The sequence below is a fragment of the Colletotrichum paranaense genome (assembly GCF_030867605.1).
Source record: "Colletotrichum paranaense strain IMI 384185 chromosome Unknown Scaffold_9.1, whole genome shotgun sequence".
Taxonomy (NCBI): domain Eukaryota; kingdom Fungi; phylum Ascomycota; class Sordariomycetes; order Glomerellales; family Glomerellaceae; genus Colletotrichum; species Colletotrichum paranaense.
The window spans coordinates 1,254,249-1,281,596 of NW_026848967.1; the positions used below are offsets into that span (position 1 = coordinate 1,254,249).

Here is a 27,348-nt window from a genome sequence, read left to right on the forward strand (position 1 = left end):
GGGACAAGTGAAATGTCTTGGACGCCCGTCCCGCGACGCCCCGAGACACCTATAAAAACGCCGAAACGAAACCGAATGGCCATACTACCCAGTGTGTGATGTGTGCAATGCCGCTTCCCTTCCCCTTCGTTACATACAGTCTCAGTCGTGGCAGGGGAGGTCGGCTCGGTTGAGAAATGACCGTAGTGGTGATGATGTTGAGTAATACAAAACAAGTGAGTGTTCGCGGCGTGCATGGTCTTGAGGGAGCATCACATACACCTCCACCCCTTATTTTGCCAATCTACAATCGGCTCTCGATGGGAGGGTATGGCTCCGCGCCAGGCCACTGGGAATCAGGCCAGACGAGTCGGATAGCCTCCCAGACATGACTGGAGTAGGACAAGAAGGTCAGTCACACGGCACATTGTGAAGAACGGTTCCAGGACCAGGGATCATAGCGGCAGGCAAAGGGATCACCGCGTCGGGCGCACGGCGCCAATGGGAAACGGGGTAGTTGGTGAGAGGGTGATACGACTTCAGGAAGCGAGAGATACACAGAAATGCAAGACACTTTGGGGTGGGGGTGTGAGAAGACTTACTTGACGTGGAGGATCTCCAAGCCATCCTTGACTTCCTGGGGGAGATCTTTCACATCCTTGCGATTCTGCGCGGGGAGTAGCACCGTCTTGACACCAGCTCGGAGTGCGCCAATGAGCTTCTCCTTGATGCCCCCGACGGCAGTCACACGGCCGCGCAAGGATATTTCGCCCTGTAGTACAGAATGTTGTGTCAGTGTACCGGTTTTCCGACGGTCGTCCACTTTGTCACTCGGGAAAGACATACCGTCATGGCCATTGTAGGAGGTACAGGCTTGCCGGAGAATAGAGAAATGAGAGCAATGGCCTGCGCCATACCGCTGCTGGGACCGTCCTTGGGGATCGAGCCCGAAGGGCAATGGACATGGATGCTCCGCTCCTTCATGATGTTGGCGGCCGGTTCCGACGTCAGACCCAGCTCGTACGCGTGCGCCTTGACCCAGGACAGAGCGACCTCAACACTCTCCTTCAACACGTCTCCCAGCTTACCGGTAAGCTGCAAGCTGCCATTTCCAGGCATGTCGGCAACCTCAATAAAGAGGATGCTACCGTTGCCGCCCGAACTGTACGCCACCAGGCCGGTGACGATACCGGGCTTGCTTGTTTTCTCGGCAATTTCCTCCTCAAACTTTTCGATGCCCAAGATTTCTTCGATGTCGTCGACTGTGAGTTGTGACTTGTAAGTCCCGAGTTGTCCCCCGTCCTTGGCTTCGGCGAACTCGACAGCCTTAGCACGACAGACAGAGCCAATCTCGCGCTCCAGGTTACGAACTCCCGATTCACGGGTGTAAGACTCGATGATCTTGGACACGACTTCCTTGTCAAAGTTGACCTGGTCGTCCGAAAGTCCGTTGACCCGGATTTGCTTGGGCACGAGGTGCTGCATGGCAATGTGGCGTTTCTCGAGCGTTGTGTATCCCGGCAGATAGATTGTTTCCATTCTGTCAAGGAGGGGGGCTGGGATGGTGTCTAGGCTGTTGGCCGTGGCGATGAACAACACCTTGCTCAAGTCGATGGGCAGACCGACGTAGTGGTCAGTGAATGAGTTGTTCTGCTCGGGATCCAAGACCTCGAGCATGGCTGCAGACGGGTCGCCGTGAACATTGGACATGCCCAACTTGTCAATCTCATCGAGAAGGAAGACGGGGTTTGCCACGCCGACCTTTCGGAGCCCCTGAACAATCAGACCAGGCATGGCCGCCACGTACGTCCGGCGGTGACCACGAATCTCAGCTTCGTCTCTGACACCGCCAAGCGAGATTCGGTGGAACTTCCTGCCCAGCGCCATGGCGACAGATCTTGCCAAACTTGTTTTGCCAACACCAGGAGGGCCGGCCAAGAGCATGATAGGCGACCGGTCCACCATCCGCTTTGATCGCAGAACCTCGATCTTGGTGTTTGCCAACTTCGCGCGCTCCTCCAACTCGGCGTTGACTTCCTCCGTTTTCGCTTTCTCAGCATCCTCTTCCTTCTCCTTCTCAGGTTCGGCTGGAGGAGCCGCTTCCGCCTCTGCCTGCTTGATCTGCTCCTCAACATCATCATTGATGGACTGCTTGAGTCTCAGCACGGCCAGGTACTCGACCAAACGCTTCTTGACCTTATCCAGGCCGTAATGGTCCTCGTCCAACTGCTTGCGAGCTCTCGCGAGTGTGTCGGGTCCTAGTCTGTCATCCGTGGTTGCAGTCCAGGGAATCTCGGAGAGCACATCCAGCCAAGTGCGAGTGACCTGGTATTCTTGATTACCGGGCATCATCTTCTTCAGTCTCCTCAACTCCCTTTGGGCCATCTTGGCGGGTTCGGGCGGGAGCTGAGCCTTGTCCAGCTTCTTCTTGAGTTCTTCCAGCTCGTTGGGCTCCTGATCGTCGTCTTGGTTGGGACCCATGACGCCGTTGGGGCCTGGAGGAAACATGGTGTTGGGTGGCAGCGGAGCGCCGTTGGGGCCGACACGACGTGATGTCTTATCGTTGATCTTGTCGAGGAACTGCACGGGTACGCTGGTGAAGGTGGTGATTTTGAAGTTGTTCTTGATCCCGCTGACCTGTCGGTCAAGGAGCTCAATGACTTTAGCAAGGCGAACCTTGACGTCGAGGGCAGCCAAAACTTCGAGTTTCTCCTCGTATGAAGCCTCAACAATGTTGGCCATGAAGTCGGCTAGTTGACCAGCGTCTTTCAGCTCCTTCTTGTTGATGAACATTTCAAGTCTCCTCGTCAATAGGGGAGACAGACCGCCGGGACTGTCTGGGCTTCTGGGGAGGAGTGCGGATATGCGAAGGATCGTTACGAGTTCTCGGGATCGAAGTTTAAGGAGGGAGAAGAGTTCTTGCATCTGGGCATCCGTCGTCACTGCGCAAATTGTTAGCGATCATCTACGGTTTATTATGACTTGGGCAGACAGAGGGGCAGGCGAACCTTCATCGTGGAAGTACTTGACCTTGGCCTCAAAGTGCGGCCTCTCTTGCGTGACCTTCTCAACCCGAACTCTTGCAACGCCTTCCACCCGCAGGGCGAACTCGGCAGTCCCCCTTCCTTCGATGCCTGTGATGCGGGCGGCTACGCCATAGTTGTAGAGATCGGACTTGCGAGCGGTGCCGGGATCAACCTCCTTGATGAGGGACTCGTCCATCTGGTCGGCATCCTGGATGAGAAGCTGGCCATTGGGGCCGACGAAGGGGGAAGAGACGGGGACGCAGGCGATGGGAACGGAGTCGATGCGCTCGTTCGGGGCCGCAGAGGCGGCGCGGGTGTAGACGTTCGCGAGAAGGGCGGGGATGTCGGGACGGGCGGCGGTGACGGGAATGCGCTGTGCGACGCCCGGCAAGAGGATGGTGCCGCGGGCGAGGGGGATGACGGGGAGGGTTTTCGTTTGAGATCGCGCCATGTGGGAGTCAGTTGTTGGTGATGTCGTGTGATGTACAAGTTGGTTGTTGATTTACGTGCACCTTGCCTGGCAACGGTGACGATAGCAATGGGGAGGGTATATCGTATAGCGAGATGGGTGCTCTAAATGACAAGTTCGAGGTATGGGAATACGGTGGAAGTCGAAAGAAAATGCTACTTCAATGGCGTGGCTCTGACGGGTAGGATGTTGTCACAATGGAGATGGAAGACTGGAAAGGCAAAAGGGGAATTTGGGTTTGGAGGTGCTGGGATGGTTGATGTCAGAAGCAACGCCCGGCGCCAACGCTGGACGTTCGCCCACCCCCAAAGTCCCGAGAAAGAGGAGGAGGAGCTCCCTGGTCGCGGCACTCCAGGCGTCGGACCACATCCTCCAGGCGGTCCAGCTCCAGTGATCCAGTCGCTGTTAAAGGCGTTGTGGGGGCCCTGGTGGTGTGGGGCCCTCCGCAATCGCCGTCAGCCGAGGCTAATCGGAGCAGTGACAACCGCCACATCGGTCAGTCACCCTGGAGAGAACCTCATGGAACCTCACTTGGCCTCATCTAGAATTCATGTGACTCGTATTCTTATTGTGCACTAGATTCATCGGTTAACAAGGTCGGAGAGTCACTAGATTTTTCGAATTGTTTCCCAATACAAAATAAGCTGGAGGTAAGAGACATATGCTGGGTCAGGAAGATTGTTTAGCAGACATCATGACATGTCGATACCTTGGATTCATACCTCAGAATTAAGGATCTGTAATCAGTGCACCGTTGGCACTCGAGCCACTGCATCCATTCTTACAGAATCTCAGTAATACATTGGTTCCCAGTACTCAATCTTTTCTGATTGCTCACTAATAACGCCTAGGTGAAGTGAGACACTCACTCACTCACTCACTCACCGTCACCGTCACCGTATAAACTTACCTATCTCGACTGAAGACCACAGCTGATATCAGTCGGCTCCCGATAACCGGTGCCATTGAGCACAGACCATTTTATGTAGCTTATGTCATCTTGGACCTCAGAGCCCCCCACCCTCAGCTTTCATCCAGTCATGGTCACAACGCGGGGCACCAGCATTCCACAGCGGGCAGCGGGTGGCACTTTGCACGTCGTGCACATCAATTAAACCCCCAGTCGCGTCGCCAGGCAAAAAGACGCGTTCCCGTTCAAAACCACCCAACCTACCACCACCACACATCCCACCACAACCACCATCCCGTCGTCCTCTTACCCCCAAAAACACAGTCCCCGTCAACCCTAACATATCCACGACAACCCATAGACCCTTTCTCAGAGATAACACATACACAATGAGTACACCAGCTCCACTCCCCTAACCTCGAAAGCTCCTCAACTAACCACTTACCCTACCTACACAGCTTCATACGGCGGTTTCACAAAAACCTCCTACGGCGCAGGCGGCGGTGACGACGCAGGCGGCTTCGTCTACGGCGGCTCCCAAGGCGGCGCCGGCGGTGGCTCCCAGGGCGGCGGCGGAAAAGCCTACAGCGAAGAATCCCTCCGCCCCGTCACAATCAAGCAGGTCATCGACGCCGAGGAAGCCTACCCGGGCGCCGACTTCAAAATCGACGGCGCCACCGTCACCCAGGTCACCTTTGTCGCCCAGATCCGCCAGATCTCGCCCCAGCCCACAAACATCACCCTCAAGCTCGACGACGGCACGGGGCTCATCGAGGTGAAGAAGTGGGTCGACACGGATAAAAAGGACGACGCCGACGAGAAGCTCGAGCTCGAGGGCCACGTCCGCGTCTGGGGCCGCCTCAAGTCGTTCAACGGCAAACGCCACGTCGGTGCGCACTTTATCCGCCCCGTCACCGACTTCAACGAGGTAAACTACCACCTCCTCGAGGCCACCTACGTTCACCTCTACTTCACAAAGGGACCCCTCAACGCCGACGGCAGCGGTCCCGCGGCGAACGGCGGTGCGGGAGGAGGTGAAGACGGCATGTTCGTTGACGGTGGAGATGGATACGGTGCCGGTGGTGCGGCGGCCGGCGGCGGCAACCCCGCGCAGGCCTCCAAGCTTAGAGGTGTCTCGGCGAACGCGCAAAAGATGTTCAACTTTATCAACAATGCCCCCGGCGGCAACGAGGGCGTGCACCTGAACCAGATTTCGAGCGGTGCGGGATTGGCCATGCGGGCCACGATAGACGCGGCGGATGAGCTGCTCTCCCAGGGTCTGATTTACACCACCATTGACGACGAGACTTGGGCTATCCTCGACTATTAGATTTGGAAGCCAAGAAGTGTGCGGAGACAAGAATGGATGTGGATCGAAAAAGCGTCAGGGAAATGTCAGAATTGCTAAGTAGGGAGGACAAGTCCCGTGGGCAGAGGGGGAAAATCTCAATGGTGGCTTCACCGGGAGTGTTGAGTCACGCATGGTGTCAGCAACCGGGTCGGTATGCTGTCACGAGTGAGGCCTTGAAAAGGGACGAGGGACCAGCGGAAAGACCGCAAACCATTGATATGATTGAAATGAGTGAATCGGTCAGTATTCTAATGAAGGGCTAGAGCTAGTCGGTAGATACAAGCAAACTAAAAGGACGAGATCCAAAAACATTCGTAAAAATCGACGAAGACATCATTCCATCGCCGCTACAGTGTAGGGACAGTGAGTTTCAAACGCATAAGCGTCGGTGTTGAACCAGACGCGCCCATTCAGGTCAATGTTAAAAAGTCGAGCTGTGGTCAGCATGAGACACAGGTGGCAAGCATTGCGCACAAGGACCGCAGCCATGAATGAAGGGATCGTCAACACAAAAAAGGCAGGTAACACTACACCACCTCCGGACACGCAGAAACAAAACGCACAGCACACACATCACATCACCAGTTTCCAGGTCGAAAGGAAGGATGGAGGATGCTCACAACTTCAACACCCTCCGCCATTCAGACCTTGGCCGTCTCCTTCATCACGGCATTGATCTGCAGCTTGATGTTGCTCGAGACTACGGTCGAGTACGTCTGACCTCCCCCGCTCTTGTGCGCGCGTGGTTCGCGGACCATGATGAACAGGCTGACGGGTGTATCCCCACGCGTCATCCGGATCTCGCGCTTAAACTCGAAACCATACTTGAGATAGTACTCGTTGTTGGACAGAGAGCTGGACTCAAGGTAGACGGCACGATTTTCCGCGTCGGCCTGTTTCAAGAGTTAGTCAGGGCACAGCCAAGATACAATGCTGTTACAAGGCCGAATGTTGTTTGCCAGATGCAACAGTTGTGGAAAGAATCCAGATGGCGACCCTTCAACGTACCCTCTCAATCATGTCGTTGAGCAGCTTCTTCGCATACCCCTTGCCCCGGGCGTTGGGCTTGGTCCCTAGGTAGACCAGGTAGTAGCAGTCATTGTCCCGCTCGCCCATGACCTCCAGCTTGGTGTCATGCAGCAGAGGCAGTAGCTCGTCATAGTATCGACGTCTAGCTTCCGCAGATAGCTGGAAATAGAGCCGCCACAACCCGCTGCGGAGGATGGTCAACCATCCATCAGTGTCCTTTCCAGGAGGCATCCTATCATGATCCGTCTGATGTTAGTCCAATATTGCTTTTTGACAGGGAAAGCCTCTGAGCGGGACAGGGTCGTCATGAGATGCCATGCCTCCATGAGCAAAGCAGGAAAAAACTGAGACACAAAACTCACCACAGCGCAACGGCATCGTAGTCTGAGCCAATGGTGGTGACAATACCGTTAAGAGAGTGGGCGGCTGCGATGTACGTCATGATGTCGACGTGCAGCTTCCACTTCGACTCGGCCGATATGTTCGCCATATCGTCGGCATCAAGGAGATACTGGCTAAGATCATCAGCAGCAAAGGCGTGGGCCAGCGAAAGGCCGGCCTCCTTGCACTCCGACATGCCAATGACACGCACGGTATCCTCCCATTTCGGGGGCACGAGAGAACGTTTGAGCTCGACAAGGGTGACGCTTTTGCTTACGGGCTCCATGACGGGCTTCAGTTTTCGACAGGAGAGCCTGTCTTGTTCACGAATCTGTTTGATTTTTTTGTCAGCGCTATTACGGGCCTCTCTATCTCACTCTGGTGGTGGGACACTCCGTAGTGAGCTTGAACCCGACGTACTTAAATTCTGTATACTATCACCCGTATGGTCTCTCGAGAGTTGTGTTCTCGAGACGGGCATAAACCTCGATGGATGGCGAAGGCAATTGAGGCTTGTACGAAGGTCAACCGACATCAATAATGATTTTTTTGACGGGTTACGTCCTTTGGCTAGGTAGGCTTGTTGAAGTTCGATGTTTGAGGGATGGGGTCGTCAGCAAGACGCGGGAGACAGCAGTGTCTTCACAACACGCGATATGCGATAAATGGGCAAAGAGATTTGGTGGGTGGGTGTTGTCAGGCAATTTGTCAAATGACGTTGATTGAAGGAGTATCGTGTTGAGAGTTTGAGAGTATGTGAATGGATGTTGGTATTGAATGTTGGTCGAGACCAGTGAGTAGCAGTCTAGCAACAAAGCACAGCTCGCGGCCGTGATCGTGTCCAGAGATCTGCCCCCCTATTCTTGGGGCCTTCGAGACGAGGAACTCTCGATGCAGAAAGGACTTTGATCCTTATCCTTGTCTTGGTAGGAAGCCAAACAGTGTTGTTGGTGAGAGCCTATCCAAAGCGTATTACGATAAGATGAGGAGAGGAGAGGAGCGGAAGGGGGACCAGGTGAGGAGCGGAGAGGAGCTGGGGGGTTATGTAGCTTGGGGAGTGTTACTAGATACACTAGGGGTAGGCTGGCACAAGTCTGAGAGATAGTGAATGCGAGGGATAGTGGGAGTGAGACCACGAGCTGGGATGATGGGGGAAGTGGAGGTTGTGGAGAGAGTCGAGGAACTCCTGCGCGGGATGGTCTCCAGATAGCTGAGAAACCTTGAGACTGTAGCGATTGTGAGATGTAGGGCGTTGAGGGTAGGTACGGAAAGATAGGCACAGGGCATTGGATCCACACGCGCCTGTGAGACTGCGGTGGCGGTAGTTGATAGGTACTCTACATTGTTTGTTGATTCCGACAAGGGCGAGGAGCTGAACACGGCGAGAACTCTGGATCGACCATCAATGATGCCCGCACAGCATAGAGCAGAGGGGGGAGCCAGTCGTGCCATGCTGCTTGCACCGACAGTATGCGGGCAAAGTTACCTTTGCACCTTTGATACCCGGCTTGGCTTGCCTCAACACTAGCCAGAACCATGCTGATGGGATTCAAACTATCAGGATATGCCGTAATAGTAGGTGGCACGAGGACAGCGGCGTAAACGTTGATGAGGGGGAGGGCGGGCTGGGGTGACCTGGGCTGCAGCTTTCAAGCGACAGACCAGGCCGTTGACCGTGGAGATTTGGGCATGTGTTCGTGTACCGCATCAGGACTGGCGGTGGCCATCCCGACCTGGTGTGTACGGGTATGCAGGTCTAGCCAACGCCGCTCGCCTCCACCTAGTGCAGAGGATGATCTTGTAGAAGCGGCCTGATTAATAACAGTGTGGTTGAATGGTTGAGGAGCATCGGCGGATGCCGCAGAGCAAGGCATCCTCACTGGAGCATGTCTCGGTGACGAGAGATGGAGATGGTGGAAGACAGCCGGTGTGCGGGGAAAGGCAGGCTGGCGAGACCCTGTCGTTGGGTCAGGTATCCTAGAGATCGTCAGTTGGGAGTGGCCTGTGGCCTGTATCTTTGGATCAACCGTCACATAACTCCCAAAGTCGACCAATCGCAGCGGCTGTACATGCCAATAACGGCATAGTACGTTGTGGCACTTCCTGCGGCCAATGCGTCCCACTGATCCCTATCAGCTCCGTCAGGGTCCACGGCGTTCCCGGGTTCGGTGTCCGGATGTACCGCACACAGTGGCGGGTTCCGTGTCCCGCGACCGCTCCAGCTTGGGTTTCAGCCCGGGAAAAAGGATTCATTGGGAGGGTGGGAATCAGCTCCCATTCCCAGGCTTGACCCAACAAACACCTGCGTGGGATGAGTTGCAGTGAGTGTCAGGCGGATAGGCTTGGCGTCTTGGAGGCTCTGCTGGTTTGCGTTGTGTGGGCAAAGGCGAGGAATGTTGCCGAGATAAGAGGTGCAGATGCAGTGACGAGTAATGAGATAAGCCAGCTGGACTACCGCGCCATCCTTCGCACGTGGGGTGCATATGCAGTGCTCTGCCAAGTATGAGGAGTGATGTGAGTATCGTTGAACCGTTGGTTGGGCACTGCTGCATCGTATTACTCGGCGCTCATCGTTGGTAGATCGATTGTGTGTCTTGCTCTCGGGAATCTCGTGCTGTCAGGCTGGCCTTCGTTTACGCCGTTTGTGGTTTTTGAATGATGGAGAACAGGATTTCTCCAACCTCTGCTCCGAGTTAGCTGTGCAGAACGAAGTTGAAAGCGAATGGCATGTATACATTCGAAACCCCAGAAGAGCTTCTGGGGGTGAGACCAGCCCCTTCTAGACGGCCTTTGAGGGCATTTTCAAAAAAGTAGAGCGGAAGCTTTGTAGAATTGAGTTCTCCATTGAGCAGCAACGTCGGTGCTGATGTATGTTAAACGAGATGGAATGGAATGGAACTTGTCAGTCCAGAACAGCGGGTTGATGTCACCCATATTACATCATCGTGCTTGCCTGGCCCAGCATCGAGGCAAGATGCGAGTGAATGGAAGGTGCAACTCATCACCTGGACAAGTCCGAGCACATGTACAGGTTACATGTCGCGCTCGCGACGTACCTACCTTTGCGCTGTTTTGGTAATTAACGTTGTTTCTGACAACAAGATACCTGGACACCTAAGGTCAGAACATAATTCCTTTGAGGCACGCCAACCGGTTCATGTTGTTTTACTTACAGTATGTCACTCGATGAAGAATCCTTATTGGGCGTTCTCAGCAACCTAGATGACGACAGTTAAGCTTTGTGATGTACAACGTATCGAGATAGCTCTCTTTTAATATCTGGTAAACATGAGGCTTGGATCTAGATGTTGCTTGCCATGACAGGTGCAGGTGGAGGTTCCTGAAGCAAACTGGGCGGGAACATATTCAATTCCATGGATTGACGTACATGTATCTGTCTGTGATCATAAATATATGCTATTTGTGTATTTGCACAGACAAGTGTGCTTTCACTTGTTGACAACGGCAATGTCTTCACTGAGGTCCATTTCAGGGTCGTCAATACTATCGCTCACCTTTCCAGTCTGTCCACGATAAGCCCCAATCGCTCAGTATGATATTACAATGTTGACTTATACTTGTCGAACTTCAAATCAGCGATGGCGAAGCTCACCCGAGCAGTGCCTAGCCTCTGTACCAAGACCCCCAACATAACATTGCGTTGCTTGGCCCTGTAGCTATGACAATTACGATAATAACGTCCGAAGAGGAAGCTGCTGCCTCCTTACAAGCGAGTAGCACGTCTAACATGTGCGTCCAGGGTCACTGACGGACGTTCTGGTTATACCCGGAAGCACAACTCAGACAATAATCACCTGGCGTAAGAGGCGCAAGGTAAGTGGGCATCCAAGACAGGAACCATGGACTTATCAAGCGTTCTCGTCTTTAGAATCGGGCTCCTCGAAACATCCTGGCCCTTGTATACCGTAGCTGTTCCTCTTATTTGATCTCAGGTCATTAAGATTATTCGAGAGGTTTGAAAGACAAAGGAAACCGTTCGAGTAGGCCAAGAAAGTAGCTCACCACTCTGGAATGGGTCGATTCCATCACGACTGACTCCCTGCATACGAAACATCTGGTGACAAGCCAAAGCAGATCATCCATGCTCCTCATTTTCCGGATTCCTCCGGATCATGAGCAAAGACCATCAAAATCCATCAGTAGAAACGTGATGTGGGTCCTGTACTCGCGGCATTGATAGAGTAATTGGGAAGTCCCGCGGTGAGGGTCTTCTCCAAGCTTTTCGAGTATTCAGCGATACGGAAGTCTGAATTGCAATTGATTCCCAAGTCCCCAACTACAACATAATGCTAATCTTCAGACGTATCAACCTTCTCTGCTATCTCGCAGATATCAAAGCATTGCGGAAGCTTTTCCCCGTTCTCACGGAGCACTAACCCGAGGATGAACGAAACTAAAGCTGCCCCATAATCATCCACAACGGCCTCATTCAGCAACTCCAACGTATAAATAGCGTACTACGCTCCCGTTGTAGGGGAAAGCTCCTCCGGCATCCATCATTGAGCATCAAATAAGAATCTAGAAAGCCCCTCTTAGTAAGGTAGCCTCCCTCCAGCTGCATGCTCAAAACAAACAGCCATCCCGAGACAAGACTCCCTAAGCCCAGAGGACTCCGCGTTGCTCCTAACGACTCCTCTACCACCGGTCTTGGTGTTCCACGAGAAGGGACGAAGTAGAAATCTCCGCCAGCCCGTTCTAATTAACAAGCATGACTTGAGATCCCTTCCGCCATCATCAATCACCAGGCCACATTTTCCATTAGAACAAAGTTTTTCAATTCAACGTGGCCAGCAGCCAACGCCCCAAGTCGTATTCATATGATGAAAAAGGGGGGATATCTAGGATTACGAAAATTCAGAAAATAAAGAAGGGCAGGGAACACTTCAACAGTGTCTGTTTTGTTTTTTACCGCCACATGCAAAAGATAGGGAGAGGGAGACAGAGAAGAAAAACTGCAACGACGAGACAAAACTCCACGTCTAATGCTCTCTCATGACGGACCATTGGGGTCCTTCCACGCTGCCAGATCTCTTTGCCATCAGAAAATCAGACATCAGTTCTCATTTACATGCGACGAATCTCCTGCTCGTTGGTGTACTTCTCCAGCCCAGAGTCGAGGCTCTCCCACCACTGGAACAGCATCGAGTTGCAAATGAGCTTGAACCAGGGGGTGAACTTGAGCTGGGGGTCCTCAAACAGCTTCTTGAGCTCGTCGGCGCTGACGTACTGCGTCGCGCGGACCTCGTTCTCGTTGGGCTTGAGGTCGACCTTGGCCTTGATGAAGAGAATGTAGTCAACTGTGACCGAATTAGCAAAGGTTATACATTGTCTTCTTTACCCAAACTTCCTAAGAGAAAGGGAATGGAAAAGAAGGGTAAAACATACTCTCGTGCTCTCCCCACTTGCCATCGCTAGGCGCCTTGTAATGAATCCTCGTCAAAAAGTGGAAGTCATCAAAGGGCACCTGCTTCGGGTCGATGCCGAGCTCGTGCTCCAGCTTCCTCTGCGCGGCGCGCTTGACGCCCGCGACCGAATCCTCGAGGTTCGCGCCCGTCTCGCCGGGGATGCCCAGCGGGTGGGAGCAGCACGTGTTGGTCCACATGTCGGGGAAGGTGATCTTTTCCGTGGCGCGCTGCTGCAGGAGCAGGCGGTTGGTTTCCGGATCGAAGAGGAAGACGGAGAAGGCGCGGTGGAGGAGGCCCTTGTCGATGTTGGTCATGAGATGGCCTGTTGTTTTGGGGAGTTCAGTGTCAGTCGACTGTGTTGTCTTGTAGTCTCCCCTTCTATTGCTTCCTCTTGCGCGCTCTCGTTCTGTCCTTGTCACAAGGTGGCAGCGCTTGGCTAGTCACCGCAACAACCAACTCGAGGGAGAGGGTTTACACCCAACGCGGAACCGGCAGACGGCCCAGGAGGACAGGGGAAACTACTCACAGGCCTTCTTGCTCGCATTGCCAATAGGCTTGTCGTTCTCGTCCAACACAATGCACACCTCGTCCATGAGCCGAATCTGCTCGGCATCGTGACCGGAAAGGGCCTCGGTGCTCGTGTCGATGTCGGGGAACAGGCGCAGAATCGACTCGGCCGTGATGCCCTCGTTGGCCGTCGTCGTGGTCGTCGTGGTAGTAGACATCTTTATTTTTTCGTGTTTGCCCGTGGAAGAGGAAGTCTCGTTGTGTACCCCGTCTATTGTCGCGTGTTGTGTCAGCTTTCCAATTTCGAAACTTTTTTTTTCTGTACAGCTAGCTATAGCTACAAAGATAGCTTTTGCGCATGCGCACAAAGGGGCGGGAGGTAGAGAGGCTTACTGCTCTTCTTATAAAGTTGCGCAAAGACCGATAGGCAATTATGTGAGAGAGCAAAAGAGTAGGTTTGTTCGGAACTTCCCCCGTCCGAAGTTGCGAATGTGCGAGGGTGGAAAAGATAGAGGTTGCGCAAGAACGAGAAATTGGTACCAATGTAGCGATTCGCAGAAAAGGAGGGGTCTCCCCTTCTGACCTTCTTCTTCCCCTTCCCCCTCCAATCCTCCCAGGCGGGAAACTGTTCGAAAATGATCAGTGCCCCTCACACCCCTGCACCCGCCATTCGTTCCCCCGGTGGCAGAGTGAGCAGGCGGGCCACCTGAAATCGGTTCCAATTCGCACTCACGGAGCTGACTATTGATGTTTGTCACTGGTTTTCGCCGTGGCCCCAATTTGCCAATCTCCCGCATCCCTGTCTTGTTGGCTTAGCTTGCCTTTTTGGAGGTGTGGTTCTCTGCGCTGCCCAGGCCGCAAGACGGTCCCTGAGTTGGAGAGAGCTTCCGCACTGGCACCATAACTCAAAAGTTTCACTTGGAGGCCCGGAAACTTTAACGGAGAGAAACGGGCTTCTAATTCCACCTTTCAGGGCTTCTTGGAAAGAAAGATTTATCAGCCTCATTATATAACGGGAAATTATCCAGGTACATCTCTGCTCCAGTTGGACCTGATGCGTTTTCGTACCGCTAGAAAGAACTCGTTGGGAAGTTTCCAGCTTAGACTCTTGCAAGCCGCTTCTCTGCCTTGCCCTACGTGGTTCTGACAGGTCGCGAACCACCACGGACGTCCGTCAGTATCTGAGCGGACACTTCCCACAGACGTCACAGGATCACACGCTATGCTACCAGAGGTCATGGAACGAAAGGATGCACCAGCTTACCTGACTTGGTCTCATCGAGCGAGGGCAACGCAGATACTTTGACATTGGCATTGCAACGGCCGAGCCCGCATTCGTATCATCTGTGCACCATTCTTCTCTTCTTCTCCCGCTTCCGTCAATTACTTCCAAGGTTATGCTGTGTTTTGCGATGCTCGCTCGCTCGCTAGCTAAACATGACCAAGCCAGAAATTCAAGGCTTACTAGATGCGAATCAGGATATATCTGATATATCCAGACGTACATCTTCGACAGTCAATCATTAAATCACCAATTTGTAGCCAAACAATCATCATGACCCCGCTGACCGATTCCGGGGTATACGTAAAAAAGTCGTGACCGAACTCTTGGCCAAGGACGTTTCACTCGGCCTGGTTTCTCGACTCCGCCTCTTTGGCCGCCTTGTGCCAGTCTGTGAAGTATACAAACGAATACTCGATAATAGCGACCCTATGACAAGATACATAAGTCAGCCAAATTCCTCTCATACGCACTTTGCACGTCTCTCATCCCATGCCCGGAGAATCGAGAAATCTGAGGAAAGAGATGGAGTAGAAAACCAAATAAGAACGGGGCACTTACAAGGCAAGTCCGATCGTGACGCCCAGCCACAAACCCTTGAGCTTCCAATCAAGACCAAACGCGGTCCCAAAGGAGATTGGCATCGCAATGAGGTAGTACACCGTCAAGTTCGCATAGCCACCGATGGAAGGGCGGCCAATGCCACGCAGCAAACCGTGTGCTCCCGCGGATAGGCCGTCAAAGACCTGCATCAACGCACACAGCGGAAGCACGTTGGCCACAATGGCAATGACCTCTTCATCATTGGTAAACAGTCTTGGCAGGTGGAATCTCAAGCTGCCAAAGAGGATGACGTTGAACACGCCCACAATCAGAGCTGCTGCGAATGCCTGTCGAATCAGTCAGAACATGATTTTTGAAACTAGGTTTTCCTGGAGCGTGTAATGGAGGGGGGGGGGGCTAATGAACTTACCACTCCGCCGGTAATCTTTGCCGCATCCACCAACCCGGCACCAATGAGGTTAGCGATTCGGGTGGACGCCGCGATGCTGACGGGGAATGGGATCTGGTAGGTAATAGCACACAGCGTGACGACGACACTCTGGGCCGCCAGGTATTCCGGACCGAACTGGCTCGAGAACAGAGTCAGGATCTCAAAAGCCATGTACTCGGCCTCAATCATAATCATGCCGGGCAAAGCCAAGCGAAGCATCGGGCCCCAATTTGACAGAGCTCGTTTGCTGAAACCGCCCCAGCACTGGTATCCGTCGATGAAGCGCACGTAAAGGAACAACAGCAGCGGAAGCAGGTTTTGGGTGCAAACAACCGCAGCAGGAGCTCCGATGAAACCCCATCCCAACCTCCAGACAAACAGCCAGTTCAACAGGATGTTGATGGGCGCAGCGACCAAAAGGACCCAAGTGGTGGCCTGAAACAGACCCTGCGCCTGCACAAACCGCTTCCCACCCTCGAAGAAGACGAAGGCCGGTCCGCTCAGGATCAGCATGCGCAAATACTGGCCAGCCAGCCGCGCAGACTCAGGTTCCGGGATGACGAGCCGCAGCACCGACTCACTGAAGAACCACAACACGGCCAGCGGGACAAAGCACATGAGCAAGAAATATGTCATGCGCTGAAATTGCAGTCCGACGAGATGGCGGTGTCCGGATCCGTACGCCTGCGCACAGAGAGTATCGAGACTCGTCGCGAGACCCTGGAAGGGCGCGTAGACGGTGATAGTCGCTGTCATGGTTGCCAAGCTCACGGCGCCAAGTTCAATCTTTCCAATGTGTCCTACGGCGAAGATGGAAACAACATTGACCGAGTACTGCAGCATAAAGGTAACAATGAGCGGACTGGCATACTGAATGATGGTCTTGGCTTCGCGCTGCCAAGTAGTGCGAAGTTGGCCCGTCGAGACTGCCGCTTCCCACTGCTCATTGAGAGTCCCATGGCCATCAACATCTGGCGCTGGAGCTCCGGACAATAGAGGGGTTGATTCAGAGGGTCGACGAACGATGGCCTGGGGTGCCTCTTCATCGTGAGGCTCGAGTGGAACCTTTGTGCTGAAGAGACGTCTGTAGGCGCGGCGATAGAATGGCTCGTTTTCCTCTCGGGCATGTTTGGGAGGCAAAAGATGGTTATCACGCAACAGACTCAGCTCGGCATCGCGCGACTGCTTCTTTTCGACTCTAGTGAGGACTGGTGGTTCTTCGGCGGCGTATATCGGTTGCGGGTTCATAACGGGGCGGGAGGTGCCGAATGCAACACCGCTCGGGCGGCGGTAGAAGAGAGGGCCCTCGGCGGACACGTCCTCGTCGTCGGAGCCGATGGCATCCTCATTCTCATCGACGTATTCGTCTTCTGAGCATTCTGCCAAATCTCTTGCCAGGAGCTCTTGTGCGGGCGGGGTTCCCGTCATGAAAGACGAGCTGAGCTGGGCGACAAAGTCGCGGCTCGAAGAAGCCGCCTTGATGGGAATGCTGCGGTCGTCCCCCATGACGCAGTTGTCGCTGACCGACTTTCAAGTGTAGGTGTAGAGATGCGGAGGTCAGTAACACCTTGTTCTCCGCCGTACTATAACGTCGTCCTCTCGCCTTTGCTCTCAATGCGAGTTGCGCAATTCGCTAGGTAACCCCAACCAATAATCTGCACGTGTCTTGGTGCTTCGAACGGGGAATCTCAGGTAAGACGACGTCGCGCAGTCGGATGCGACGAAGGATTACTCAGGCCGGTGTCGGTGTGCAATGGTTTGCTTTGGCGTGCCTCCGAAACTCCAACGTCCGATTTGCGCTTCTCCAAAAGAGATATTGGACAAGCGAGGGCCAATCTAGTCTGTTACGCGGGAACGGATGCCAATGTTCGGATGGTCGTCTCGTACGATTCGGTTTACTTTCTCCCTGATCGTAGGTTGTTTTTGAAGAGAAAAAAGAAAGAGCTTGCAGATAGGAGAAAGCTCGGCGAGAAGAGAGTAGGCAGAAGAGGCGGAAGAGGAGGAGAGCATGAACGTGGGCGGTGGAGGGGTGACGAGGAGGTTATTAGTTTAAGGCATAGATAGGAAGTCGGAAGAGTCACCCGCGCCCTTTGCTGAGGACCTGGACTGGAGCTGGCTAGGTGGGCTGCGCGCACTTCCCGAGGCGAAAGCTGGGGAATAAGACCATCTTGGGCTACGGAGTACGGTGCCACTGCCAGAGAACGCGTACGAAGTAACGAAGTACGGATAGCGCATCCATGGAAAACAAGCATGGATGGAAAAGAGAGACGGGAGAGAGATAGAGGAATTCCCAGTCCACAGTCAGCCAGTCTCGCTCTTGCTTTCCAGGGTCTCCCCGTCGTTGCCCGCGAAGCGCGAAGCGGCTAGATTCGCCTGGATATCCACCCAGTAATTGCGCGATCCACTGCCTCGCATGGCAGTGGCGGTGCCCTTTGCACTTGCATCCGTACTACGTACTTTCCCAAAGGTAACTAAATGATATCCGAAGGCAAGGACTCCCCAAGGTAGACTTAGCTTCACTTGCCTTGCAGCTCTGACATTTTCTCTCCCGTTGTCATTTGCCATCCATCTCACTAGGCAAGTACCTAGCAGCCGCACCAATATGGCATGAGGTAAGGTAGGTGCAACTTACAAGTCGTGCCTTCCCAGAGCTTTCTTTCATCCCACCAGGGCACGTTGTAAGCGAACCGCTGCTTGCCAATCGCCTGACTCATCCGGCCAATGACACACCAGGGAATCTATGTCCCGTAGCATCTTGCCTTTTCAAAGCTTGGCATCCCGCATCCTTCTTGCCATCTCTTTGCAGATCTAACCAACTTTTTATGTTTTTGGCAGTTTACCCGCCGTTTGGAACCTTTCCAGCGGGTGGGAGCTACTTCCAAGTCTGTCCCTTAGTTCTGTCATCGACACTCAGTACCTATACTCCGTACTTACCCGTATCCAATGTACTTACATCCCGGAGCTGATAAGGAAAGACGAGACAGAGAAGAGCCCAGATGCGACGCATCCCGCCGAACCCAGCAAAGGGGCCCGTCGGCCGCCTCCCCGGGCTCCGCCGTCGTGACCGGGACCCCGGAATCTTATCCATCAACAATAACATCCGACCAACGGACCCCAAACAATCAACACACGCAATCCCATCGTGTAACATTCCGCCGCATCCTCCCACTCATACTCAAAGAATCACAGGGCAGACTCGCAATCTTCAATATTCTCTTTTCGCGTGCTATTAGTGGTAACTGCCACCCTTGAAATTCCCATCAGTATATTCACCTGTACTCCGTAGTGTTATGGCTTTGGTTCACGACATCCCCAGCCCAGAACGTCCGTTTTCTCTGCCCGGCCCATTCCCATCCCCTCCACTTCCACTATCCATCCCCCAGCCTCCACCAGCGCTAGCGGTTTTGCCCCTCCTCTCTCTCCATCTCCTCTCCGAAGTTCCGCCAGACTGCCAGTCTTTTCGCATAAGTATCAGACAGGGTTACAGCGCGACAACGCGGTCAGCTCAACTCAGCCTGGTTTAGCCTTTTGTACCCATCCCCTATCTATCCCATCCCGTCCACTTCCCCGTTGTGCCCGTATCGCTTTACAGGCAATATCCCACCATGCAACCGTTGTGACGTCCATTACGTACAAGCAAGACCTTTCTTTCGCCCATGGTGTAAAGTAAAGACATATCCCCCATGCGCATGCGCATCTGGATGCACATTTGTCTCTAATTGCCAACATCTATCCGTAAGAGGGTAGCGGTGGCCTCTTTGGGCTGGGCCAGAAATGGATGACTTGATGTGATAATCTCATCGCATCTCGGATCGGGTTGAAATCCCAATCTCAGATCTCCCCCGGGAAACGAAGGCTATTGGTTCGCACCGGCAAAAATTGCTGCATGAGGCAAGCGGAGTCGTTGTGTCAGCATCTGCGAATACACACCTTCGTCTGACCGAGATCAGATTCAAACCGACGCCGCAGCCCACTTGCTAGCAGACATCATTCAATATTAGGCAGCTAGCAGGCCGTTGCTCTTGTCGTTGGTGATGTGCCTGGACACTGTGTTTGCTCTGTTGGTAGTTATGCGTATAATAACCGGGTTAGCTTATGAAAGTCCTCCAAGAACTTGGCGTATCACGAGGGCGGGAGGTTGACCGTGATGAAGGAACGGTAACCCTTATTCAGTAGGAGTGTCCACTGATGCTATGTAGATATACTATATAGAATAACAAGAATCGCCTGAGCAATCAGTAACGGCAGAACATTGATCGAATAATACCTTTTATGGCGAGCCCCCAAACCTAGCCATAGTGCTGTAAGAGTGTTCAGCTATGCGAACGTCTCCGAGCTCATGGAGAAAGTCCTTGGTAGTAGACTGGAAAATGCCACACTTCCTTTACCACGTTCATTTGCGTATCAGGCTCAAAGATGATAGCCGGCATGCTGCCCATCGCATCGTCGGGCTTCGGCATGACCTGGTTGTGCAAATCGAAACCGTACAAGGCTGCGGCTCGCATATTTGCGTTCGGTTGACCGGGGATCTCAAAAGATTCATATGCATTCAAGAACATTGTCACTTTTCGAATATGTGTAAACGTTAAAACGCCTCTTCATTGCAGCTGATCCGTCTATTGGTGTGGGATCTCATCTGTCTGATGACATTTCGAATGCCACTCACAGACGTAAGATTACTATACAGTGTATCGTGTCCCAGTTCCATGCCTGAACCTACGATCCCAGGTCCCCCCGAACACCCTGAAATCATCTATTTCTCCTCTACCCAGTCGGGGTTCTGCAATTAGTTAGCAACGCACGCCTTCACATTAATAACGAATCCTCAAACGTACCTTCTTGAGAATCACCAATCCCTCTAGTGTGCTGTTCAAGCTGATGTACTGCTCATCCTCAAGCTCCGCACGCTCGCCGTACGCCAAAACAACCGGCGTGCTCTGTGTTTGCCAGCCGGTGATAGTCTTGGGCCGACCCGCCTGGCCGACAACATCAACTGCCTGACCAACGCGGACGTTGACCTTCAACGGCTTCAGGTCCTCGTCCAACGTCACCAAGAAACGGGGGTGCATAGCCGTCACCAGGAAGTAGAGCAGGTAGTGTGAGTTAGATGTGATGAACGACTTGGCATCGATCATGGCGACCAGCACGGCGAGCAGACCACCCGTAGACACGCGCGAAAGAACGTTGCGGTCAGTGTGGAAGGGGTTGACCGACATGGTACCCTTGCCCATGTGCAAAAGACCTTGAGCAATGCGCACCATGAAGAGAGACTCCTGGTCGCGGTGGTAGAAGCTGGCCAGCTGTCTAAGAAGCTGGGCAAGTCTGGCGTTGTTCGTACCCGCACCCAGGAGACCCATGGCGAAGATGGCATTGATAGCAACGTCGTTGTCGTTGTCGTGGGAGTATCTGGAGAGCGTGTCGTAGACCTTCATCTGGGGGTTGCTGGGGCTGATCAGACCCATGGCCAGAGGCACTGCTCTCCTGATGTTGGGCTCGCCGTAGTGCATCAGATGGCCGAATTGCCGAAGAACCATCTCCTGGCCCACATCTTCGCCCATGGCAACGAGTGCGATACCGATTACTGCGTATGACTGGAGGAGCTCGTCACCCTTCTTCTCGTCTGAATCCTCAATATGCTCGTTGCAAATGTGGAGCAACTCCTGGATCTTCAGGACAGCACCGGTGCCTGCCCAAGCACAGATCTCAGCCAGCACGGCCGTCGGCTTCGCCATCGGGTGGTCAACAGCCTTGAGGGTCTCAAGGATGACGTCGACTTCTTCCTGACGGCCAAAGAAGAGCAAGCCAAGACCAAGTGCCAGGAAACGAGTCCACTTGTCTGTAAGCTGGCTCTTGCGTTCATCGTCCAGCAGAGTTGTGACGATAGCCTCACTGATTTCGGGGTTGGAGGAACCAACAAAGATCAGACCACAGGCCAGGGCAGCCATGGCGGAAATTTGCATATCCTGGGAAGAATCAGTGATGATGGGCAGGAGGAGCTCCAAGGTAAAGTCGTTGTTTGAGCCGGCGTAGGAGAGACCCAGGCCCATGATGCTGGCGGTTCGGACAAGAGGGTTCTTGTGGTGCAGCTTGTCCTCGTCACCCAACAGAGCCAAAGCGGGCTCGGAGTCAACACGCGCTCCGGAGTTCATGATACCAATGGCAAGCATCGAGCCAGCCAAGATCTCGGGCTCCGCGGCATAGGTGTACTTGTCGATCTTGTCCAAACCAGCCTCAACATCCCATAGCAACAGAGTACCCAGAGAGGCCACAGTCGACATCATGCCGTCGCCTTTAGTCTTCCATACCCAGCTTTCCTTGTCCTGTTCAACCAGCATCATCTTGTCGTTACCGAAGCCGGCGTTTACAAAGGCGTTGACAAAAGCGGCTGCCAGGTTGTGGCGAGCTGAATCAAGGTTGGTCATGCCAGCAACACGGCTGCTCTCAAGGTGGCTCTTGTAGATGTCTTCTGTAGTCTTGGGGTCCAGAATGTTGAGCTCCTTACCCAGGGACTTGAAGTGGTCGGACAGCTTAAGATTCGACAGGCACTCCACGACAGCCTGGGAGTCCGCGTCCTCTGCGGGAAGATCTAGGACAATGCGTTGCCGTGCGATGAGAAAAGCGAGCTGCTTCTTCAATGCGGGATCTTCGGCCTTCTCAAAATCGGCCTTGATGAGTTCGACGTCGTTAAGGCGAATGGCAAGGGTCATTGCCAGGGCGTACTCCTTGTATGTGAGGTAGATGTCGTGGGCGGTCTTGAGGAAGAGCTCGTTGTCGGGGTAAGTCAGCAAGTTGACCATGCTGACCATGTAAAGGCAGACGCGGCCGTATGTGTCCTTGTCGAGGTGGTTGGGGATCTGATCGATGATCTCGAGCTCGCTCATCAAGTCCACAGCATCTGCCTCGGCGTTGCTCTGCAAGAAGAGCGGAATGAGAATCAAGGCAAGGTCGACCAGATCCTTTGTCGGCTCGTCGGCGTTTATCCTCTTTCCGTACACCTCGCCAATCTCCAGAGCCAAATGCCGGGTGTACTCGTGGCCCCATGATCCAATGTCGGATGACGGTGCAAGTAGGCGGTACTTGAGAGTGTCTTGTCGGTCCTCGTCGGAATACGTCATACCAATCACTGACAAAACATCTGCGAGTGACGTCTTGTTCTCTCCCGTCGGCCAATCCTCGAATAGTTTTGTCATCGTCTCGTAGTGTGGTCTCAGGAACTTCAGCGGTTTGGGCACAGCCGTCATTGATGAGGTTGACGTCTTGATGAAGTTCTTCATGGCCTCGAGGGCCGGCTTGTAGAGAGAGGCATCGGATTCCTAGAGCCAACGTTAGCATTTTGCACACGATACTGGCATTTCAATCACGCAACGCACCGTGAGGCGCTCGACGAGCATATCCAGCTCATTCTTCAGCTGTTGGTCCTCTTCGCTGAGCTCCTCCGCAGCTACGAACAGTTAGCCCCTCATCAATATCGCAAGACAACCCGTATCGCTCACAATCGATAATCTTCTCGTCGTCCTTCTTGCCGTTAACCTGGGCTTTCTCCTTCTTGCTCTCCTCCACGGCCTTTCCCTTGCCCTTGTCGGCAGCGGTAGGCTTCTCGCTGTCCTGCGCCATCTTGACGTGTGTTTGTGGACTCTGTATAGGTGGGGTAGGTCCTCGGGAGTTTGGTCAAGAATCGGCGCGTACGTCTGTGCAATTCGTCAAGGAGTGGACGTCGGATCGATGGTGTGCGGTTGAGAGAAGGATAGGGTGGTGGATGGTTGTGATTCGTGAGGGAGATGGAAGGTGATGGTAGCTTTGTAAAGCTAAGCAACAAGTCGAAGCTCCCCGGTTGCGTACGAGCCTGGCCTGCCTGCCGCACAGACACACCTGGGCTTGGAGTGTTCAGCCTGCCACGTGACCGCCGGAGTCGATGACCCCATCCCGGCTTATCTTATCATATCTTGTTCACCTTATCGATAGCGCACATCCAAACCCCGGCTGCTTTTTTTCAATGGAGGGGTTCTTGGGCACCGAATTCAGTACCTTGAGATCTGGGGGAAGAATTTCAACTCCAGACCAATTTTTCCAAATACGTATTGTTGCGATCGCACAACTTCCTAGATGCATTTAGATACCAAGGCACTGCGGCACTTGGCCGCTGAGGACTGGAAGGTCCTCGCAGCAGTTCGTTCCCTCACCCTACCCCTCCATAACCCCTCCAGGCAGTCCACTTACAGGATCTACAGGTTGAACAAGGCACCAAGAACCACGAGCTGGTCCCGACGTCACTGATCGAGAAATTATCGCGCCTCCGTGGTGGCGCAAGCGGAGTTCACCGCTGCATCTCCAATCTCGCCAAGGTTGGCCTCATCGCCAAGGTCAAGGAAGCCAAGTATGATGGATACCGCCTCACCTACGGCGGTCTCGACTATCTCGCGATGCACCAATACTCGACGCGCAAGGAAGTCTACAGCGTTGGCAGCAGAGTCGGAGTCGGCAAGGAGAGCGACATTGTCATGGTTGCCGACGACAGAGGCGTGCAATGCATTCTCAAAATCCACAGACTCGGTCGTATCTCTTTCCGGACAGTCAAATCGAACCGAGACTACCTCAAGAACAAGCAGTCAGGATCCTGGATGTATCTTTCCAGGCTCGCCGCAATGAAGGAGTTTGCTTTCATGAAGGCACTGAAAGATGAAGGATTCCCGGTGCCCGAACCTATCGCTCAGAACCGACACACCATTGTTATGTCCTTCATCGATTCGTTCCCTCTCCGCCAAATATCCAACGTCCCAGACCCTGCGCTGCTCTATTCTGAGCTGATTGATCTGCTTCTCCGCTTGGCTAAGCATGGGCTTATCCACGGCGACTACAACGAGTTCAATATCCTCATCAAGGAAGAAGTATCCGTCACAACAACAGAAGAAGGGGATGAGGAGACCGTCAAGTTGGTACCCATCGTCATCGACTTCCCCCAAATGGTGTCGATGGATCATGAGAACGCAGAAATGTACTTTGACAGAGATGTCAACTGCATCAAGCGCTTTTTCGAAAAGAGGTTCAAGTTCACCCCTACGACACCAGGACCGTTCTACAAGGACGCAAAGAAGTTGGTTGGCAAGGGCGGTGCCACAAGAATTGATGCGACCTTGACGGCATCTGGCTTCACAAAGAAGATGGCCAAGGATCTGGAGAAGGCCATTCAGGAACAGGCCTCTTCCAAGAACGAGGAGGGCGAGTTCGTGGGCGAAGACGACGACGAAGAGTACGGCTCCGAGGAAGACGACGAAGAGGAGGAAGACGACGAAGAGGAGGAAGACGACGAAGAGGAGGAAGACTCAGGCGATGAGGCGCCAGACGCGGAGAACGCAAGCGTCCCAGCGGCAAATGGAGATGGAAAAGAAGTGCAGACAGGTGGAAGAGCAGAGGATGAAGTTGATACCCAAAAATTCTCAAAGTTGACGGTGGCAGACGAGGCCTGAGCCGTTGATGAATCGAACAATAAGCACTTTACTACTTCCAGAAATCCTTCTGTCGCTTGTTGATACACAATCATTTACTGCGAGCATGGATCTTCTGTGATTGGAAATTTCATGTTATAATTCCCGACTTCATGATTCTGTGGCCAAAAAAAAAAAAGCGGTACGCCGTCCCGATTTTGATCTGCCTCCCAAAAACTAAGGTACAAGAACTAATAGCTAGCGCCTTTCATACAGAACGCATCAAGAGTATGAGCTACCTCAGAGCATAATATGTTCCCTGATCAAAACCATACTGCCATGTGTGCTGAAACGCAGAAACTCCGAAATCTGCGGAACAAGACGAGGAATGATGCACCCGGAAAATACGCTGACGCTCCTATTCCATCACAACTCAAATTCACTTCTTCTCCTTCTTGCAAATCGGGGACGACTGGGTGCTGACAATGATGGGCGTGGCCGAGTCGGCGTGGATAGTCACGCCTTCGTCGCTGTCGTCGGACGAGATCTCGGCAACGGTAGTCTCCGCGGGTGATCTGAACAAGCAGGTTAGTCAAGAAGAATGCTCCAATGGCGAGAATGGTCACCGTACTGGGTATTTCCCTGAACAGTGCTCGCCTGGTAGTCATCAGACTTGACCCCCTTGCCCATCCGATCGAGACCGCCAGTCATGGAACGAGGGGCGTAGCTGTTGAGTTTGGTCAGCGGCTGAAATCAGAGATGACCTGAGTGACGAGTGCTCACCTGTTCGGTGTGGAATGCAGAGCACGTTTCCAGGCCGGCTGATTGTACATATTGGGCTGGATGCCAACCAAGGGAGTACCGTAGGCGCCGATGTTGTACTCGTTGGTACGGAACTGGCGGCGCTCAGCAGTGACCCGCTTGAGTTCCTTTTGACCAGCAGTGTCGGCATAGCGAATGTTCATCACCATGCCCTCCTCGCCGATGGGGATGCCGTTGAACTGCTTAATGACGGCATCGCAAACATCGCGAGATTCAAAACTAGATCAATTAGAATACGGCATTCACGAGTGTTCGGAAGTCGCTTACCGAGCGAAGCCAACACCACGGCTGTTGCCCATGCTGTCACGCAGGATCTTGGACGACATGATGTGGTAACCTCTGAAGATATCGCCGAGGTCCTGAAGGTGTCAGTATTTAGCAAATCAACATCACAGAATATGTCAAGTGCAAACTCACATTCTCCGTCAGGCTCTTGGGGAGGTTGGAGATGTAGAGGTTGGTTGAACCCTCATCGCCCTCGGCCTTGAGGCGAGAGTTGAAAGATTCCTGCAAAACACGTCAGACAATGGGGGCTGAACAGTGGGTAGTTGCAGATCAGAACATACACGAGCAAAGCCGACCTCGTATCCGAGACGATGGAAGCCCCGGATACACATCTCCGAGTCGCGGACGTCGAAGAACTTGGCAAAGCCAAACCTGCTTGATCATCAGCGAAGAGTAAAGAAAAGCGAACCCGAACCAACATACCCTTTGCAAGCACCAGTAGACGTGTCAATGATGGCTTTGGATGTCTCCACCTCGCCAAAGCGGGAGGCGAAGCGGTACAAGAGCTCATCATCAGTAGTCGGATGAAGACCGCGAATGTAAACATTGCGGTTGCCCGGGATCCTATTCTCTAAACTCTGATCCAGGGTCTTCATCTGGGTGGCAGGGGTGAAAACGGCAGGAACGGCCTTGGGGACGGGAGGGTCCTGCTTGAGGATCTCTTCCAAGTTGCGGTCGACCGGGATCGTGATGACGCCGTGCTTGGTAGCAGGTTCAACGAAAATGTTGCCGCCAACAAGCTGCTGGGGAGAAGGCGTGGTGTAGGTTGAACAATCAAGGGCAGCAACGCGGGGGCCCTTGTCATTCTTGCCGGCACCGGTGTAGAAAGGAGTCGTAGGAGCAGATTCGGTGGTAGTGTAAGAACCACCACTGTGACGACGATTCTCAAGACCTGGCACGTCGTTGTGACCGCGGTTGGTGCGGTCCTGGAGAGCCGAGTTGCCACTCACAGCGCGACCGGGGGTGAAAGGCATCATGGGGTAGGGAACGTAGGGACTGAATTGTCCAGGCGCAGCCAAGTAGCCACTCGGTCCGTACGGACCCTGAGAGAGGTGGTCCATACCCAGAGCAGAAGGCAGATGAGGAGCCAGAATGTAGTCCTGGGGAATCATGTACGGATGGCCGGTCGCCATTTGTCCCATACCGCCAACGTTGTGGGACATGCCATTACCCAAGGTCATGTTTTGGAATTGACCGATGGCACCATTCAAGGCGTCAACGCTACCCATCATGTTGGGCATCTGGTTCTCAGGGAACTGGCTGGCGTGATTGCCGGGCCCAGCATAGGCGACGGAGTGCTTGGGATCCATGGTGTGAGTCTGATAAGACATAGTCAAGTCCGAAGTCTTGAACATCAGTCAGAAGGTGGCCAAAAGCTTTCGCCTGCGTCAAAAAGAAGTCGCAAGGCACTGGGGCGAGTGCCATGATGGGAAACGGACGCGAAGTCCGCGTTTGGGAAGGACGC

General features: G+C 53.5%; 9 protein-coding genes across 9 annotated transcripts; 2 read left to right on the top strand and 7 right to left on the bottom strand.

The window, feature by feature from the left end:
- Positions 1-283: 283 nt before the first annotated feature.
- CPAR01_11168 (lon protease 2) lies at positions 284-3,456 on the bottom strand (the record flags this gene model as incomplete). Its single annotated transcript, XM_060495427.1, has 4 exons — positions 284-371; positions 582-751; positions 826-2,921; positions 2,988-3,456. The coding sequence occupies 4 exons, from the start codon at positions 3,454-3,456 to the stop codon at positions 284-286; spliced, it is 2,823 nt and encodes a 940-aa protein (XP_060345775.1).
- A 1,317-nt stretch (positions 3,457-4,773) lies between these two features.
- CPAR01_11169 (uncharacterized protein) lies at positions 4,774-5,714 on the top strand (the record flags this gene model as incomplete). Its single annotated transcript, XM_060495428.1, has 2 exons — positions 4,774-4,777; positions 4,843-5,714. The coding sequence occupies 2 exons, from the start codon at positions 4,774-4,776 to the stop codon at positions 5,712-5,714; spliced, it is 876 nt and encodes a 291-aa protein (XP_060345776.1).
- A 662-nt stretch (positions 5,715-6,376) lies between these two features.
- CPAR01_11170 (acetyltransferase) lies at positions 6,377-7,431 on the bottom strand (the record flags this gene model as incomplete). Its single annotated transcript, XM_060495429.1, has 3 exons — positions 6,377-6,628; positions 6,744-6,996; positions 7,127-7,431. The coding sequence occupies 3 exons, from the start codon at positions 7,429-7,431 to the stop codon at positions 6,377-6,379; spliced, it is 810 nt and encodes a 269-aa protein (XP_060345777.1).
- Positions 7,432-9,412: 1,981 nt separating this feature from the next.
- Positions 9,413-9,697, bottom strand: CPAR01_11171 (uncharacterized protein; the record flags this gene model as incomplete). Its single annotated transcript, XM_060495430.1, has 1 exon — positions 9,413-9,697. The coding sequence occupies one exon, from the start codon at positions 9,695-9,697 to the stop codon at positions 9,413-9,415; it is 285 nt and encodes a 94-aa protein (XP_060345778.1).
- Positions 9,698-12,230: 2,533 nt separating this feature from the next.
- Positions 12,231-13,296, bottom strand: CPAR01_11172 (isopentenyl-diphosphate delta-isomerase; the record flags this gene model as incomplete). The annotated part of the gene is made up of 3 exons (XM_060495431.1): positions 12,231-12,463; positions 12,552-12,893; positions 13,098-13,296. 3 exons carry the CDS (start codon positions 13,294-13,296, stop codon positions 12,231-12,233), a joined length of 774 nt encoding a protein of 257 aa, XP_060345779.1.
- Positions 13,297-14,701: 1,405 nt separating this feature from the next.
- On the bottom strand, positions 14,702-16,860 carry CPAR01_11173 (MATE efflux family protein; the record flags this gene model as incomplete). Its single annotated transcript, XM_060495432.1, has 3 exons — positions 14,702-14,789; positions 14,922-15,250; positions 15,334-16,860. 3 exons carry the CDS (start codon positions 16,858-16,860, stop codon positions 14,702-14,704), a joined length of 1,944 nt encoding a protein of 647 aa, XP_060345780.1.
- Positions 16,861-20,107: 3,247 nt separating this feature from the next.
- CPAR01_11174 (proteasome/cyclosome) lies at positions 20,108-22,968 on the bottom strand (the record flags this gene model as incomplete). The annotated part of the gene is made up of 4 exons (XM_060495433.1): positions 20,108-20,134; positions 20,190-22,667; positions 22,725-22,795; positions 22,848-22,968. The coding sequence occupies 4 exons, from the start codon at positions 22,966-22,968 to the stop codon at positions 20,108-20,110; spliced, it is 2,697 nt and encodes an 898-aa protein (XP_060345781.1).
- A 489-nt stretch (positions 22,969-23,457) lies between these two features.
- On the top strand, positions 23,458-24,818 carry CPAR01_11175 (RIO1 family protein; the record flags this gene model as incomplete). Its single annotated transcript, XM_060495434.1, has 2 exons — positions 23,458-23,520; positions 23,583-24,818. 2 exons carry the CDS (start codon positions 23,458-23,460, stop codon positions 24,816-24,818), a joined length of 1,299 nt encoding a protein of 432 aa, XP_060345782.1.
- A 397-nt stretch (positions 24,819-25,215) lies between these two features.
- Positions 25,216-27,193, bottom strand: CPAR01_11176 (RNA recognition domain-containing protein; the record flags this gene model as incomplete). Its single annotated transcript, XM_060495435.1, has 7 exons — positions 25,216-25,351; positions 25,408-25,503; positions 25,560-25,817; positions 25,866-25,957; positions 26,016-26,105; positions 26,165-26,255; positions 26,307-27,193. 7 exons carry the CDS (start codon positions 27,191-27,193, stop codon positions 25,216-25,218), a joined length of 1,650 nt encoding a protein of 549 aa, XP_060345783.1.
- Between the last annotated feature and the right edge of the window lie 155 nt (positions 27,194-27,348).